Source organism: Narcine bancroftii, chromosome 3 (assembly GCF_036971445.1).
Source record: "Narcine bancroftii isolate sNarBan1 chromosome 3, sNarBan1.hap1, whole genome shotgun sequence".
Taxonomy (NCBI): Eukaryota; Metazoa; Chordata; class Chondrichthyes; order Torpediniformes; family Narcinidae; genus Narcine; species Narcine bancroftii.
The window spans coordinates 142,628,775-142,643,903 of NC_091471.1; the positions used below are offsets into that span (position 1 = coordinate 142,628,775).

A 15,129-nucleotide genomic window follows, 5' to 3' on the forward strand; every position below is an offset into this window, starting at 1 on the left:
AACTTCCCACAGTGGTCTCATCCAATTGGTTTCTAGCTTATTAGGTCTGGGTTCCTGCTCCCTGGGAAATGAATCAAAGGGTTCTGCCCTTTCTTCCTGAAGAGTCTCACGCTGTTCTGAATTAAAGTTACCTCTCTCTCCTGCCAACAGAGGTGGTAATCGAGTGCTTTGTGAGCAAGTTATCATACCACTCCTGCTCTCTTCTCTCTTCTCTAGTGGTGGGGGAGGTGGGGAAGGTGCAGAAGGGTAGGTCATAGAAGGGGAAGGAAAGATAGGAGCCGGCATAGGAGGAACATAGGGTGGAGGGAGGGAATGTAACACATCCCAACCCTGTGATTCAGGGACAAGAGGTTCCTCCTCTCTCTTATCCCTGGATTCTTTCTCATTCAAAACCAGCTGTTCAATGGATCCCTTGAGCCAGCAGGCTGCATATTCCCTGCTCTCAACATTGTCTGGCTGGTTTTGATAGAGCCATAAGTTCAAAGCTTCACACATCCATTCATCCTCGGATCCGAATTTTGGCCAGTACACGGAGCTCCCTTTAACCGGGTATCCCACCCATTCATTACAACAATACCTGACCGTCGTCAGTTTGTCTTTACCGCGGGTCTTTCCTGTGCCCCACTCAGATAACATCATCCCAAGCGGGCTGTACGTAGCTATCTGGTGGTCACGTCCTGTGTCAGGACTCTCATCTCTACTGCCCGCTATTCCCATACTTAGGAACAAGTAAAATACTCTTACCGAGTTCTGGCAGTACTGCTCTAGCGCGCGTCCTTCCGCCGTTTGTTCTCAATGCCTCTTCTCGGATATCACTCGCTTCTTCCACTGACCAGCCACCCGTCGCCCGTGAGTCCAGCTGAATCAGCCGGGGTGCACCTACTCTCGTCGTCGGGGTACTCTGTCAGTGGAGGGAGTGTGATCCCGGACGAGCCCCCATTTGTTAGGAATTAAAGTACCTTTAAAGAAATTGCTCGAGACAAAAATTGAGAACAAAGAACATTTATTACTACAACAATGCAAAGTTGGGTGCTTCCCCTTACCCTGGGAATACACACATATACTGGGGCTCACCCAACTTTTATACAGTCAATTTCAGTATCAGAATGCCCTCCCCCTTACATTCTTCTGCCCCCTGGATGGGTTTGGCATAGGTAATTCTTCCTGCCTACGTGCAGTTTCAGTACACTTGGAGGACCAGGGGGTATCCTGTGGGTGCCCCATCATGTCATTGTCCTTATTCACACCTTCCTGATTCTCTGGGCTACAGTCTCTTAATATGCAGAGTTGACTCATTCTATCTAGGGTTGGCTAATTTCATATGTATAAATCTGTGTATGGTTAGCTAATTAGAAATGTATGACTTGGTACTTCTGTCCAGGGCTAGGAGACCCTTATCTGATCCAGACTACCTCAACTTCCTACATTCTATTGTACCTTACCATTCCTTATCTTAGTCCTATGGTCTTGTCACAAAGGATAGAAAATTCTTATGTTAATCGTGCTGACTCTGCTTTCCTGCATCCTAAGCCCCAAACTTATCCTGTTTGAACTGGTTTCAGCCATTTTACTGATGAACTTTAGTTTCTTCCATGTTCATAATTTTAGGTCAATTTTCCCATCTCTCACAGGAAGGTTCAGATGCTAGGCATTCATGGTGAAGTAGTGAACTAGATTCGACAATGGCAGGATGCGAGAAGCCAGAAGTAGTGGTGGATGATTGCTTCTCAGATTAGAGGCCTGTGACCAATGGTGTGCCTCAGGGATCAGTGCTGGGACCACCATTGTTTTTCATCTATATCAGTGATCTAGATGATAATGTAGTAAATTGGATCACCAAGTTTGCTGATAACACTGAGAGTGGAGGTGTTGTGGACAGCGAAGAAGGTTTTCAAGCTTGTACAGAGATCTGGATAAGCTGGAAAAATGGGCTGAAAAATGGCAGATGAAATTTAATGCAGACAAGTATGAGGTGTTGCATTTTGGAAGTACAAACCAAGAAAGGACAGGTACGGTAAATGGTTGGGCACTGAGGAGTGCGAAAGAACAGAGGGATCTGAGAATACAGATACATAATTCCCTGAAAGTCACGTCACAGGTGGATAGGGTTGTAAAGAGAACTTTTGGCATATTGGCCTTCATAAATCAAAGTATTGAATATAGGAGTTGAGGTGTTATGTTCAAGTTGAATAAGACATTGGTGAGGCCATATTTGGAGTATTGGTCAACTAACTACAGATATCAGTAAGATAGAAAGAGTCCAGAGAAGATTTACTCTGATGTTGCCCGGACTTCAGGAACTGAGTTACAAGGAAAGGTTAAACAGGTTAGGACTTTATTCAAGGAGGGGAGATTTGATAGAGGTATTTAAAATTATCAGGGGAACAGACAGAATAAATGTAGGTAGGCTTTTTCCACTGAAGATAAGTGGGCATGAAGCCAGTGGGCATGACTAAAGAGTGAAAAGTTTAGAGGGAACATGAGAGGGAACTTCTTCACACAGAGAATGCTGTGGATGTGGAACAAGCTTCAAGATGATGTGGTGAACGTGGGCTTAATTTTAATATTTACGAGGAATTTGACGGGTACATGGATGTAAGAGGTATGGAGTGGTATGGACTGGGTGCAAGATGGTGAGACTAGGCAAAAATAATGGTTCGGCACAGTCTAGAAGGGCCGAAGGGGCCTGTTTCAGTGCTGTAATGTTGTATTGTTTCATGGTTCTAATCACAAACATTAGTTCATTGTTTATTGGGAATACCATTTAGAATGAAAGTCCAGTTAACTTATATTGTTGTATGTTAAATTTTGGAAAGAATTTATCATAATGCAAATACACTGTCATTATCCATATTAAAAAAAGACAAGGTTCTGAAAATATAATACGGGTTGAATGCCTGAAATGCCTGGGACCAGAAGTGTTTTGGAATGTGGATTTTGGAACACCATTTAAAAAAATGCATTGTTCACTCAGTCTTAAAGATACATGGATTCACATTACAATATAAATTTTTACATATGCATCTACACTCTATAATGCACTATTTACGTCCGCTATTTCCCATTCTCTGATCCAGATTTCTGAACTCTATTACATATTACCTTATGGGACCACTGACGAAAAAAAATTCGGATTTTGGATTGCAATGGATAAATATTGGGAGAATTTGGTAAGATTAGAGAAGGTTACAAACATACACACATTTTTAAACAGATCTAATTTGAAATATTGAAGAATTCATATTCAGTGAACTTTACAGAAATAATAGAGAATTTTATGCATTTCACAAGTAGATGCTAATTGAAATGATGTCATGAAATGAATAGACAATGGACTGGAGACAGGCTGGCTGGTTGAATAACTACAAGGCTTCTGACCTTTTTACAAAATGCTCACAGAAGGTCACTACTGCGTTTTGTTTACCTAAGACAACAGCTTGACCAAGAAGGAGAACCCCTATGGTTTGCTGAAGAAGGTGGATTTTTTTTATATGTGAGAGAGTCACATGGGCTTTCTAGAGTCTCATTTGGAGAGAGAGAGAGAGAGAGAGAGAGAGAAGACAAGCTCAACAAGCTCTCTCAGCCAGTGTGTGTGTGACACTGAAAGAGACTGAACAGTCACGGCTGAAACAAGCCAGGAAAAGCTGTTTGGAAACAGAAAAGCTCCAGAGCGATGGATGGCTGGGAGTGCTATCTGTCTGATGTTTCTCTTGGAATGAGAGGAACAGAAAGGAACTCTATGATAGCCTGAAAGAAAGAGATTACCATCTGGAGAATCCTGATGGGGTAAGTTTCAACAGTGAAACATTAAGGTGACTAATGGTGGTACCTCAGTTGTAGAAATCCTGGAACAGCAAATCTCTCCCTGCAAACCCTACAAGAACCTTCATGAGCGGTAAACATTTACCTTTCGAGCACCAAAGCCTGGTGAACTTTATACATGTTAAATTCTGTGCACAGTTCAAGAATTGCCTGCGACCAGAGAACTTGGAAGAAGAAGTGAGATTGAACTGTGAACCAAAGAACTTTTCTTAAATTTACACACACATCATACATGTGTGTTTAGAATTAGAAGGGGGTTAATTTGGGTTAGTTAAGTAAATAGAGATAAGTTAAAATTTGATTCTATTTTCATGTTTAAAGTTAATTAAAAATAACATTTGTTTAAATAACCATTTATCGTGGTGAACATCTATTGCTGCTGGGTTTTGGGGTCCTTATGGCTCGTAACTGGATTATTTCCGATTTCAGGTATATGGATAAGGGGTACTTTACCTGTATAGGCAAGCATGAAAAGTATCGTGCATGAGGCTGTTATTAAGAACAATAGTAATTAGTTTCCATTGCAAGAGTTAATCTATCAGGTCATAATTTGAGTGCCCAACTCTAAAATAAACTACTTCAATCAGACAAAACTAAGATGAAGCTACAAATAAATAAATTGGCAGTGATTAGCTACATCAAAATTTTTGATGGTTCTTCACCTTACTTGTTTGCATCAATTTACAATGGATGCATCTCAAGGGAATATTTGTATATATCGATGTTCTTTGGCTTGGCTTCGCAGACGAAGATTTATGGAGGGGGTAAAAAGTCCACGTCAGCTGCAGGCTCGTTTGTGGCTGACAAGTCCGATGCGGGACAGGCAGACACGATTGCAGCGGTTGCAGGGGAAAATTGGTTGGTTGGGGTTGGGTGTTGGGTTTTTCCTCCTTTGCCTTTTGTCAGTGAGGTGGGCTCTGCGGTCTTCTTCAAAGGAGGTTGCTGCCCACCAAACTGTGAGGCGCCAAGATGCACGGTTTGAGGTGTTATCAGCCCATTGGCGATGGTCAAATATATGGATGTGAGTACGTGTAAAATACACAAATTATAAAGTTCACCAAGAAAGTGTGCAGATGCTGGGATCTTGTGGAGAAACTCAGTAGGTTTGAGCCTGAAATGTTGGTTACCCTCTAATTTCTTTTGATGCTGTTTGACCTTCTGAGCTTCTCCAGCACATATGTGTCTTGAACAAATTATGGTGAGTGCTAATTGGTAACATTCTACATGGTGACAAAGGATGTGGAAAGAACAACAACAAAAAGCAGCCATATTAAAATTAGTGGAAAACAAAAGTCACTGGTGCTTTAGTGTGGTTAAAAAGTTTATTTAAGACAAAAGAATCATTGTTTTGCTGATGTTCAGAATATGACAGGCAATCATGCTTCCTTAATCCATATGCAGTTCACCTCCCTGGCAATCCACTTTTTAAGAGCAGAGTTGTAAAATAGGTTTTCAATTAAAGGTAATTTCCAGCAATTATATTACTTAAAAACAGTTTACACATATTATGACATGCAGACAAACATATTTATGAAGAATATTGCTTCTATTAATTTTGTATTTCAGGTTACATTTTAAGCAATTTAAAACATACCTTAATCAACTTTGAACTTTTGAAATGAATGGCTTTACATCAACATTACGATTTGAAGACCAAAGCCTTTGTCAATTATTGACCTGTTTAAATTGGAGCCATCAGTTTAGCTGTTCAATTGTGCCACTTTCAGAGCACATGAATGACATGCCCACATCAATATTAGATTATATGTATTAAAAGATTGTGGTGCATTGGTCACATAGGGTATGATGGTCTGAATGTTATCCTATATTTCATCTATTCCCCATGGGAATTAAGGTGCTTAGTGCAGTCCATGCACACTTAAATTCAAACCACATTCATCATTTTTAAAAGTAAATGCTTTTTAAAATACTTGCCAAAATTACTTTTATAAAAAATTACTGGACTCTTTACGAAGTTCAGATCCCAGAGGGAATACCAATATGGCTTGGCATGCTCGATGAAAGGAATATTAAAAATGACATATGATCAGGCATAAAGGTGGATGAAGGAGGAGCAGTTGATGTGATCTATTTGGATTTTAGTAAGGCTTTTTATAAGGTACCGCATGGAAGGTTAATAAGGAAGGTTCAGTAGAGAGATTGACTCTCTGCAATTAGTAGAGAGATTGTGACATGGGTTCAGAGGTGGCTGGGATATAGACAGCAGAGAGTCATGGTGGACAACTGTATGTCAGGTTGGAAGCCTGTGACAAGCAGGGTGCCTCAGGTATCGGTGCTAGGTCCCTTGTTGTTTATCACTTATATTAATGATTTAGAGGAGGGTGTGGTTAAATGGGTAAGCAAATATGCAGATGATATGAAAATAGGGGGAATGGTGGATAGTGAGGTAGATTTTCTTGGATTACAGAAGGATTTGATATGTTTGGAAGAGTGGGCTGAAAGATAGCAGATGGAATTCAATGTAGACAAATGTGAGGTGTGGCATTTCAGAAAAAATAACCAGAATAGGACATAACAGTTAAGGGGAGGGCATTGAGGCACACAGAGGAGCAAAGGGACCTGGGGTACAGAGTTCACTGAAGGTGGATTCCGTGTAGACAGGGTGGTTAAGAAGGCAAATGGTATGCTGGCCTTCATAAATCATAGTATAGAGTATAGGAGCTGGGAGGTGATGCTGCAGCTGTTTAAGCCATTGGTGAGGCCAAGTTTGGAGTATTGTACTCAGTTCTGGTGTCCAAATTATAGAAAGGATATAGATAAGGTGGAGAGGGTGCAGAGAAGGTTTATAAGGATGTTGCCTGGCTTATAGCATCTGAATTACAGGGAGAGATTAAGGAGACTGGGACTTTATTCACTGGGACATAGACGACTGAGAGGGGACTTGATAGAGGTATTTAAAATTATGAAAGGAATAGATAGACTAGACATAAACAGATTCTTTCTCCTGAGGGCAGGGGAGGTTGGAACAAGAGGTCATGAGTTAAGGGTAAGGGGGTAACACTTTAGGAGAAATATTAGTGGTGGCTTTTTCACTCAGCAAGTGCTGGCAGAATGGAATGATCTTCCAAATGAGATAGTTGCGTCAGGGACCCTTCTGTCATTTAAGAGAAGATTGGAGGGTTGGAGGGTTATGGGCGGAGAGCGGGAGGTTTGAGCTAATGCACCGGTGTAGACTTGAAAGGCCGACATGGCCTGTTTCTGCTCTGTAAATGGTTATATGGTTATAAAGTTTCTTCTCACTGTGCAAGTAACTTCATTGTCTCTGAAGCTATGAATTGGATAAATGGAAATAAAAATGGTTAAGAAATTCATAAAAATATGCATTATTCACATTAGATTCTGTGTAGCATTTAGTCAGAGAGTTAATATTAAGTTAAATATAAAATTTAATATGTGTATTTATAAATATTTACAGGTAATATTTACAATTCACTATTTACATGCTAAATGGGGTTAATGTTTCATCTCACGGTTATGCATTTGTAGTAGAGCTTCAAAAGCTTTTAGAAATTCTGTTATATTTTTTTCTTGAAATTCCTCACATATTGTGCAGCCCTTCTGTGGATTAAGAAGACAAGTTTAAGACTGTACACAGTTATAACACTTTAAAATTGCAGTGCATATCATATTACCAAAGAATAGCATATAAACTAAATGACAGAGGTTCAGGATAATAATTCCAATTATTATACATTTAAAATACCAGATAAAGACACGAGAAGAAGAAACATTGATAAGTGGCAATGACCAATGATTGACAGGAAGATGAAATGGTAAAATCTCAAAAATGCTGGAGGAACTCAGCAAGTCACTCAATATCCATGGTAAGTAAGGATATCAAACCAAAGATTCAGGCCTTACCCCTTTTTCAAGGTACGGGTAAAAACAGACATGTAGGTGCCTGAATAATAAGGCTCAAAAAGGAGGTGAGAAAGGACAGGAGGAGGAGCACATGCCAAGAGACAAAGGCCTTAGTGGAGTAAGGATGAGAGGACAGGAGAGGATAGGTGAGACTTGAGGGGGAAGGGGGAGGCTCTGTGAATGCAGAGCTGGAGGAAAGGAGACAGAGGGAGGGAGCAGAGAGTAAGGAGATATAGGGATGGGAAAGTGGAGAGACAGGGTTGGGGACTTAAAAAACTGGAGGTCGATGTTAATGCCATCTGGTTGGAGAGTGTCCGTGAGGACAATGAGGTGTAATTCCTAAATTTCAGGTGGTCTCAGTCTGACAGTGTATGAGACCATGGACAGACATGTCAACAAGGGAATGGGGCAGGGAATTGAAAGGCATTGCCGCTGCGAGATCCTGCTTTTGCAGTGGCAAAGTGAAGGTGCTCAATCAAGCAATCTCCCAGTCTTCATCCAGATGACGAGGAATCCACAACGGGAACACTGCAGTAGATGACCTCTGCAGATTTACAAGTGAAATGTTGCTTCACAATGCAAGGACCGTTTGGGGCCCCAAATGGTGATAAGGGAGGAGGTGTGGGCGCAAATGCGACACTTCCTACAGTCACAGGGGTAGGTGCCAAGGTGCTGATTGGTGGGAAGGGAGGAGTGGATGAGGGAGTCATGGAGGGAATGGTCCTGCAGAGAGGGGGGAAATGAGTCTGATGGTGGGTCATGTATTAGGTGGCGTAACTGGTTGAGGATGATACGTTGGATGTGGAGGTAGGTGGAGTGGTAGGTGGAGTGGAATTCTGTTCCTATTGCACGTGTGGTCAGAGTGGGCCAGGGCAGATGTGTGAGTTATAGAGGATTTGCGGGTGAGGGATAAGCTGATGGTGGGTATAGGGGAAGCCACATTTGTTTTGAAGGAGGACATCTTGTATTATCTCGCATGGAAGACCATGCAAGATCATGTCTGTGCATGGTCTAATGAATTACTACACTGAGACCACCGACAAATTGGAGGAACAACACTTCATATTCCATCTGGGTACTCTCCAACTAGATGACATTAACACTGACATCTCATGATGAAGATGTAAGATCCTTTATACATTCTTGTCCTAATGTAAGGCCCTTTTGGGCAGCTTTATGTAATTTTTGGAATGTTACAGGAATTGCTTTTCTGCAAAGTCCTAATTTATTCTTTTTAGGAAATGCTGAATGCACAAGACCTAAATTAAACTAATCAATTGGAATTTGTCAAATTAGCAATAGCAAGTAAATGTCTTGCAATCACTTGGAAATCTGATACATCTTTGATTATGCCAAGGTAGGCACTATCCGTATGTATGTACTGAATGGGCTGGCCTGGCCCAGTAAACCCTCACCTCAGAAATCTCCATAAAGGCTGTTATGCACAAACCCCTCCCTCAGTATGTGCCTTGGAACTGGGCCAACTGCATGTGAGATGTGTTGATGTCTTAAGGTGATTAAAGCTTATTAATCACGACTCTCTGTCTAATGTGATCAATAATGCTACAATTTTCACTCCTTTTAAAACAAACTCCGGTGGGGTGAAGTGAGTCGATGTCCATTACAGGTTCAAAATTTAAGGTAATTAAATTGTAGCACTATTGATCAACCGCATTAGCCAGAGTTGTGATTGAAGAAGAAAATGTAATTAGAGAATGGATCACCAACATCAAAAAATGCAACAACAAAAAAATCAGGATTGAAGAAGACATTCCTCATTTGGAAGAAAAATATAATTTAAATTAAGTCAAGCAAAACTTTAACAAAGATAGAAAACTGAAAGAAAATGAATGCTGGTAACTTTAGTTGCAGTAATCGCAAAGTTTTTTTTGTGGTTTTACCTATGACATGGTCTTGTTCAGTAACCAAAAGGCTAGAGAAACTCAGCAGGTCACACAGCAGCCATAGAAAGGAAAAGGCTGTTGACATTTCAGTCCCAAGTCCTTCTTCAGGAGCACCAAATAGATGGAGGGTAGAAAAGAAAGAAGCTGAGAAATTATAGGGGGAGAGGGAAAAAGGGCTAAGAAGGATAGAAGGAAGATAGAAGGAAGGAATGGAGTATGGAGGAAGAGAGACTGATGGAAAAGTGAGGGTCTGGGGGAAAGGGTTAACTGGAATTGAAGAAGTCAATATTGATATTGTCTGGTTGGAAACTGCCATGCCAGAATATAAAGTGCTGTTCCTCCAATTTGCAAGTGGCCTCAACATGACAGCACATGAGGTCATCAGACACAAGAGGGACTACACTTGCTGTTTGTGTCAGTACTTCACATCTGAATCTGTAGGGATCATTTACTGCATGTCAATGCGGTGAGGACATTAAGCAGTTGGCCACTAGGGGGTCCTTGCTGTTGCAGTGACAGGAAAATTAGCTCAATGAAGCAATCTCCCAATCTGTGTCCATTCTCCCTGATGTAGAGGAGGCCGTATCAGGACCACCGGATGCAGTAAATGACTCCTACAGATTCAGATGTGAAGTACTGACGCAAACAGTGGTCACAGGGGTAGTCACCAATGGGTTGAATTGTGGGAGGCAGCAAGTGGATAAGTAAGTCACAGTGGGAGCAATCTCTATGGAGAGAGAGGGGAGAGGAAGATGTGTCTGGTGACAGTATCTTATTGTAGGTGGCAGACCCCATCATTTTATGTTCCACCTTGTCAGTCTCTAATCGGATGATATCAATATCGACTTCTCCGTTTTCCATTAACACTTCTCTTAGCCTTTCCCCTCTGTCTCACTTCCTGCAACTTCCCACCCCCATCCTTCTCCTATCAGAAAACATCTTTTTTTTTCCCGCTGCCCTCTCTGTCTAGTATTTCTCAGCTTTTTTTGATTTTCGCTGGAAGTTTCGTTAAATTATCCACTACTTGTGGATAATTGTTCCACTTGTCCTAATAGCTAAGCTAATCCACTTGCATCATCTCCAATTCAACTTGACTTCCATTTCTCAGCCAATAACCTAGGCATAGGTACAAGTTTTAAATGTTTTTGTATGACCAGATACTTTCCCCTACACAAAAAAAATCCAGTAAAAATGTCTGCATAGACATACTCCAATGAACAGCAGAATAATAGGCCCTTCAGTCCACTATTGTCCATACTGACCTTTTTGACAGAGTTTGCTAATCTCATTTACATTGTCTGTATCCTTCCACCTCTTGCCTATTTAAGTACCTATTTAAATTCCACTTACATATAGTGATTGTATCTGACTCCACCATCTCCACTGCCCCATGGATATGTGTAAACTAGAAAGTTTTGCTCACATTCACTTTAAAACCTCCTTCTCCCAACTCAAACCTATGCCAGCTTGTTTTTCTCCTCTGGAAAATGGGTAAACAATTCAGAATTGTTTCATGCTTGTATGTTTGCTTGAAGCTGAAGATGACAACTTCTAATTTTCGGATGTGATGTAATGCAAGACATTGTGAAGCAACAATAAAGTCATTTTCATCCTTCCAAGGACCAACAATGGTTACCAAGTTTTACGACATTTGAATTGATTTAGAGATCTTTTCCAGGTGACAGTTGGTGCAAGAGTGATGTAAAACTGGTCCCACTTTGAACCAGTCAGAGCATGCATAATATGGCAGTTCTTCAGCTGATGGGAATTGTGGGCGGAGTTGAGGAGTATTATTTTAATAAGACTCACATGGAGCAATTCACTAATAGCAACAGGAAATTCTGGAAATTTGGGCACCTTGCTCTGAGATTATTTAGGCCATTTTGTATCCTAATTCCACAAATGCAAAGGAAGCTAATAATTTCCAAATAAAATAGGACATAAAATTAAGAAGAACAGACAACACACATGGATATACTTTATAATCTAATGTGAGGAAACATTTTTTTTAAAACCTATCAATTTGGTCAAGGTTTCATTACAAACAACTCTGGACAATGAAGATTTTACTTCCTGAACACTTTGGGGTATATTTATAGATTGGGCTGCTGATCACAAAAAATCATCTTAAAACTTTCCTATCATTACCATTTTTTTAAAGTTACAATCTTATTTTAAGCATGCCTGGATATACACTCAGAGCAGGTGTATGCAAATGTGGTCTCAGGGTGGGCATGCTTCTTCAGGATAGATGCAGAGTGGCTATAAAAGCAGCACACTTATACAGATGCTGTACATTACATTGATATAGACTGAATGCATGTTGATAGAACCAGAGAACATTATAGCATAGAAAAAGGCCTATTGGCCTTTCTAATCTGTGCTGAACCATTTTTTTTTGCCTAATCCCACTGATCTACACCCAGTCCAAAGTCCTCCTTCCTCTCTATGAACATGTGATCCATATATTCTTCAGCCAATAGCAATAGTGAGTGTATTTTACAATAGCATTTATTGTCTTCTTTGAAGACTCAATACAACAGAAATGTCTCATCTTGGTGCAGTCAGTGATGAACATGGTTAAAGGTTTCACTTGGACATTGTGACCATGGAAATGCTGTACCAGGACAACTCAAATCCATCAATGAAGGCTAACTGTTGTTTGACACTGACACGAGAGGCATCAAGCCAAGTTTATTGCATCTGATTGTACAAGTACAACCAGACAAAACAGTGTTCTCCAGTCCTCAGTACAAAAACATGCAGACATACAACCAAACATAATACTCAATGATCCTACTGCCCCATTCTCTCCCCATAGCCCCATGTCAGTCCCCACACTGATCCCTAATTACAAAGTTTACAGGTACCATATAGCTTTGTTAAGTATATATCATGTTTTCACAACATCGTGTGTGTGTGCGCGTGTCTGGGTGTGAGGGTGTGGGTGTGTCTGAGTGTGTTGGTGTGAGTGTGTCTGTGAGTGTGTGTATGTCTGGGTGTGAGGGTGTGAGTGTGTGTAGGTGTGTCTGTGCATGTGTGAGTGTTTCTGTGGGTGTGGGTGTGTCTGTGTGTGCATGTCTGAGTGTGTTTGTGGGTGTGTGAGTGCGAGTCTGTGTGACAGTGTGAGTGTCTGTGAGTGTGAGTGAGTGAGTGTGTGTGTGTGAGTGTGTGTCTGAGTGTGAGTCTTTGTGAGAGTATGAGTGTGTGTGTCTGAGTGTGAGTGTGTGCATGTGGGTGTGTATATGTCTGTGTGTGTGGGTGTATGTGGGTGTGTATGTGTCTGTGTGTGGATGTGTGTGTGTCTGTGAGTGTGAGTGTCTGAGTGTGAGTGTCTGTGTGTGTGTGTATCTGTGAGTGTGTGTGAGTGTGTGGGTGTGTGTGTGTGTGAGTGTGAGTGAGCGTGTGTCCATGAGCGAGAGTGTGTGTGTGTGAGGGTGTGGGTGTGTGAGTGTGTGTGTATTTATATACAATGAGAGTCTTGGATGTTTAGTGTGAGCAGTTCCTTTGGTCGTTCAGCCTTCTCACTGCCCCTGTATCTTTTCCCCAAGGGGAGCAGCTGAAAGATGCTGTGTGCAGAGTGGAATGAGTCCTCAATGATTTTGTGTGCAGATACTGAGTTCAAATGAAATCAGTGGCAAACATTTTTAGGTCAGTTGAACTAATGCAATATGTCAGTATTATTATGCAATTAAACATGTTAAATGCTAATTTTAATTTTTTTTTTTTACTTTCAACTAAAATGAATCTACCCCCTCCTAGTCAAGGTTATCGTTAGTTATACAAAAGGAAGTTTGGAATCAGATAATGACCTCCAGGCTTCAGACGGTGAACTCCTGGACTCTTCAGAGTTCTTAATTCTTCCCATCATAATAGTTTTCCAAGAATGGGCTCCACATCTTTACAAATTGAAATATTCTACCTTTAATATTATATCTAATTTTCTCCAGTTTAAGTAAGACATTATATAATGTAACCACTGTGTATGGGTATGTGAAGAATCATCCTTCCATTTCAGTATAATTTCTCGCCCAAAAACTCTCTAAATTTGGGCATTCCCAAAACATGAAGCTTCAAAAATGTTGCATTTCACACATTTTGGATCAATAAAAATGAGATAGTTTAAATTTTGACATGTGTATTCTATATACCAACTTAAATTGCAAAAGGCAATAAAAGTAAATCTAATGTTTCTCCAACTTCCTACGTGATACAGCAAATCGGAAATTCTCTTTGTGGTCAGTTTGAAGTTGTCTATCCTAATCCCCAATTTTGTTTCAGGAAGCAAACCAAAATTACTGTCCAGTGTAATTTAAATATGGTGCTTGGTATTGTTAATATTCCATATAACCACCTCTCCCACCCCAAAAAAGTCAAAACATTGAAGGTGAAGATATGAGAAAGTCCAATATTTGCCCACAATATTCATTCCTTGCGGTGTACATTGTGTTTACTTGTACCTCAGTGGTTAATGATTTCCGTGGTTAATAATTTCCTACTTCAGAATGATTTCAGTATGTAAAGTTCAACTTACCGCAATAATTTTAGTATATAGTTGGGCATTTTTAAATATGATCTGAAATTTTTCTAAATCGTCCATAGACTCGAGTTCGAATTCATAGTATACAACTTTCAATTCTAAGATGAAACAATTGAAAGCAGTTTCAAAACAGTCTCCCTAGAGGAAAAAAATGAAGAATTTATTCCAGTAATTAAATATAATTTGGGGATACATAATTATGTGCATGCCCTAAAGGAACTGCATGTTCCAAATAATGACACTGGAAAAGATCCTTATATTTGAAGATTAATAATGAAAAGTTGGCTCTATACTCATTTGGAATCATACTGGCAAAAGAAACAAAAAATTACTAATTGTACCGCAATTGAAAGAATTCACTTGACATTAACCTGTTAAGATATTAACTTCAGGTTAATTATTTCTTCAGCAACAATGTCAAAGAATGCAAAACAAATTGAGGTATTAAATGATAAGGAAAATATTCTTTTTTTCCTCAAAACTGACCCAGACAGTAGACGACTGTAATCTGTAAAGAGCAGAGAGTTGACTCTTTCCCTCACCACCAGGCAGAAGATAAGTTAGGTTGAAAACACAAACTTCCATATTCAAGGAAAGTTTCTTTTTGATTTAATTTTATTTTAGATTTAGACAAACAGCATGGTAACAGGCCCCTCTGGTCCAAGAGCCCATGCCACCCAGTTACACCCAATTAACAAACATCCCCAGTACGTTTTGAACGGTGGGTGGAAACTGGAGCACCTGGAGGAAACCCGCAATGACATAGGAAAACGTACAAACTCCTTACACACAGCGCAGGATTTGAAATCCGGTCCACATTTCTGTTATTAGATTCTTGAATGGACTCTCATTGATAACGGATGATGCCATGCACTGTTTAACTGCTCTTTGTTTACATCAACGATTTGTATGGTAATATTTATAACACAATTTGTAAACTGGCAATGACACCAAAATTGGTGGTACACTGGGCAGCGAGGA

The 15,129-nt window shown here is 40.2% G+C and overlaps 1 protein-coding gene across 3 annotated transcripts in view; it reads right to left on the reverse strand.

Annotated features, from left to right (window-relative positions):
- Positions 1 to 986: 986 nt before the first annotated feature.
- The window catches only part of il2 (interleukin 2), a 62,965-nt gene continuing 48,822 nt past the window's right edge, over positions 987 to 15,129 (reverse strand). Inside the window, exons 6-8 of one of the 3 annotated variants that reach the window (XM_069925297.1) lie at positions 14,143 to 14,286; positions 7,314 to 7,401; positions 987 to 7,111 (exon numbers count right to left, since the gene is read on the reverse strand). In XM_069925297.1, coding sequence (XP_069781398.1) covers positions 7,080 to 7,111; positions 7,314 to 7,401; positions 14,143 to 14,286 — 264 coding nt within the window. In that variant the 3' untranslated portion in view covers positions 987 to 7,079. Of the gene's footprint in view, positions 7,112 to 7,283; positions 7,402 to 13,420; positions 13,508 to 14,142; positions 14,287 to 15,129 lie in introns of those variants that run through there. The other 2 variants (XM_069925299.1, XM_069925300.1) reach the window with 2 other exon arrangements.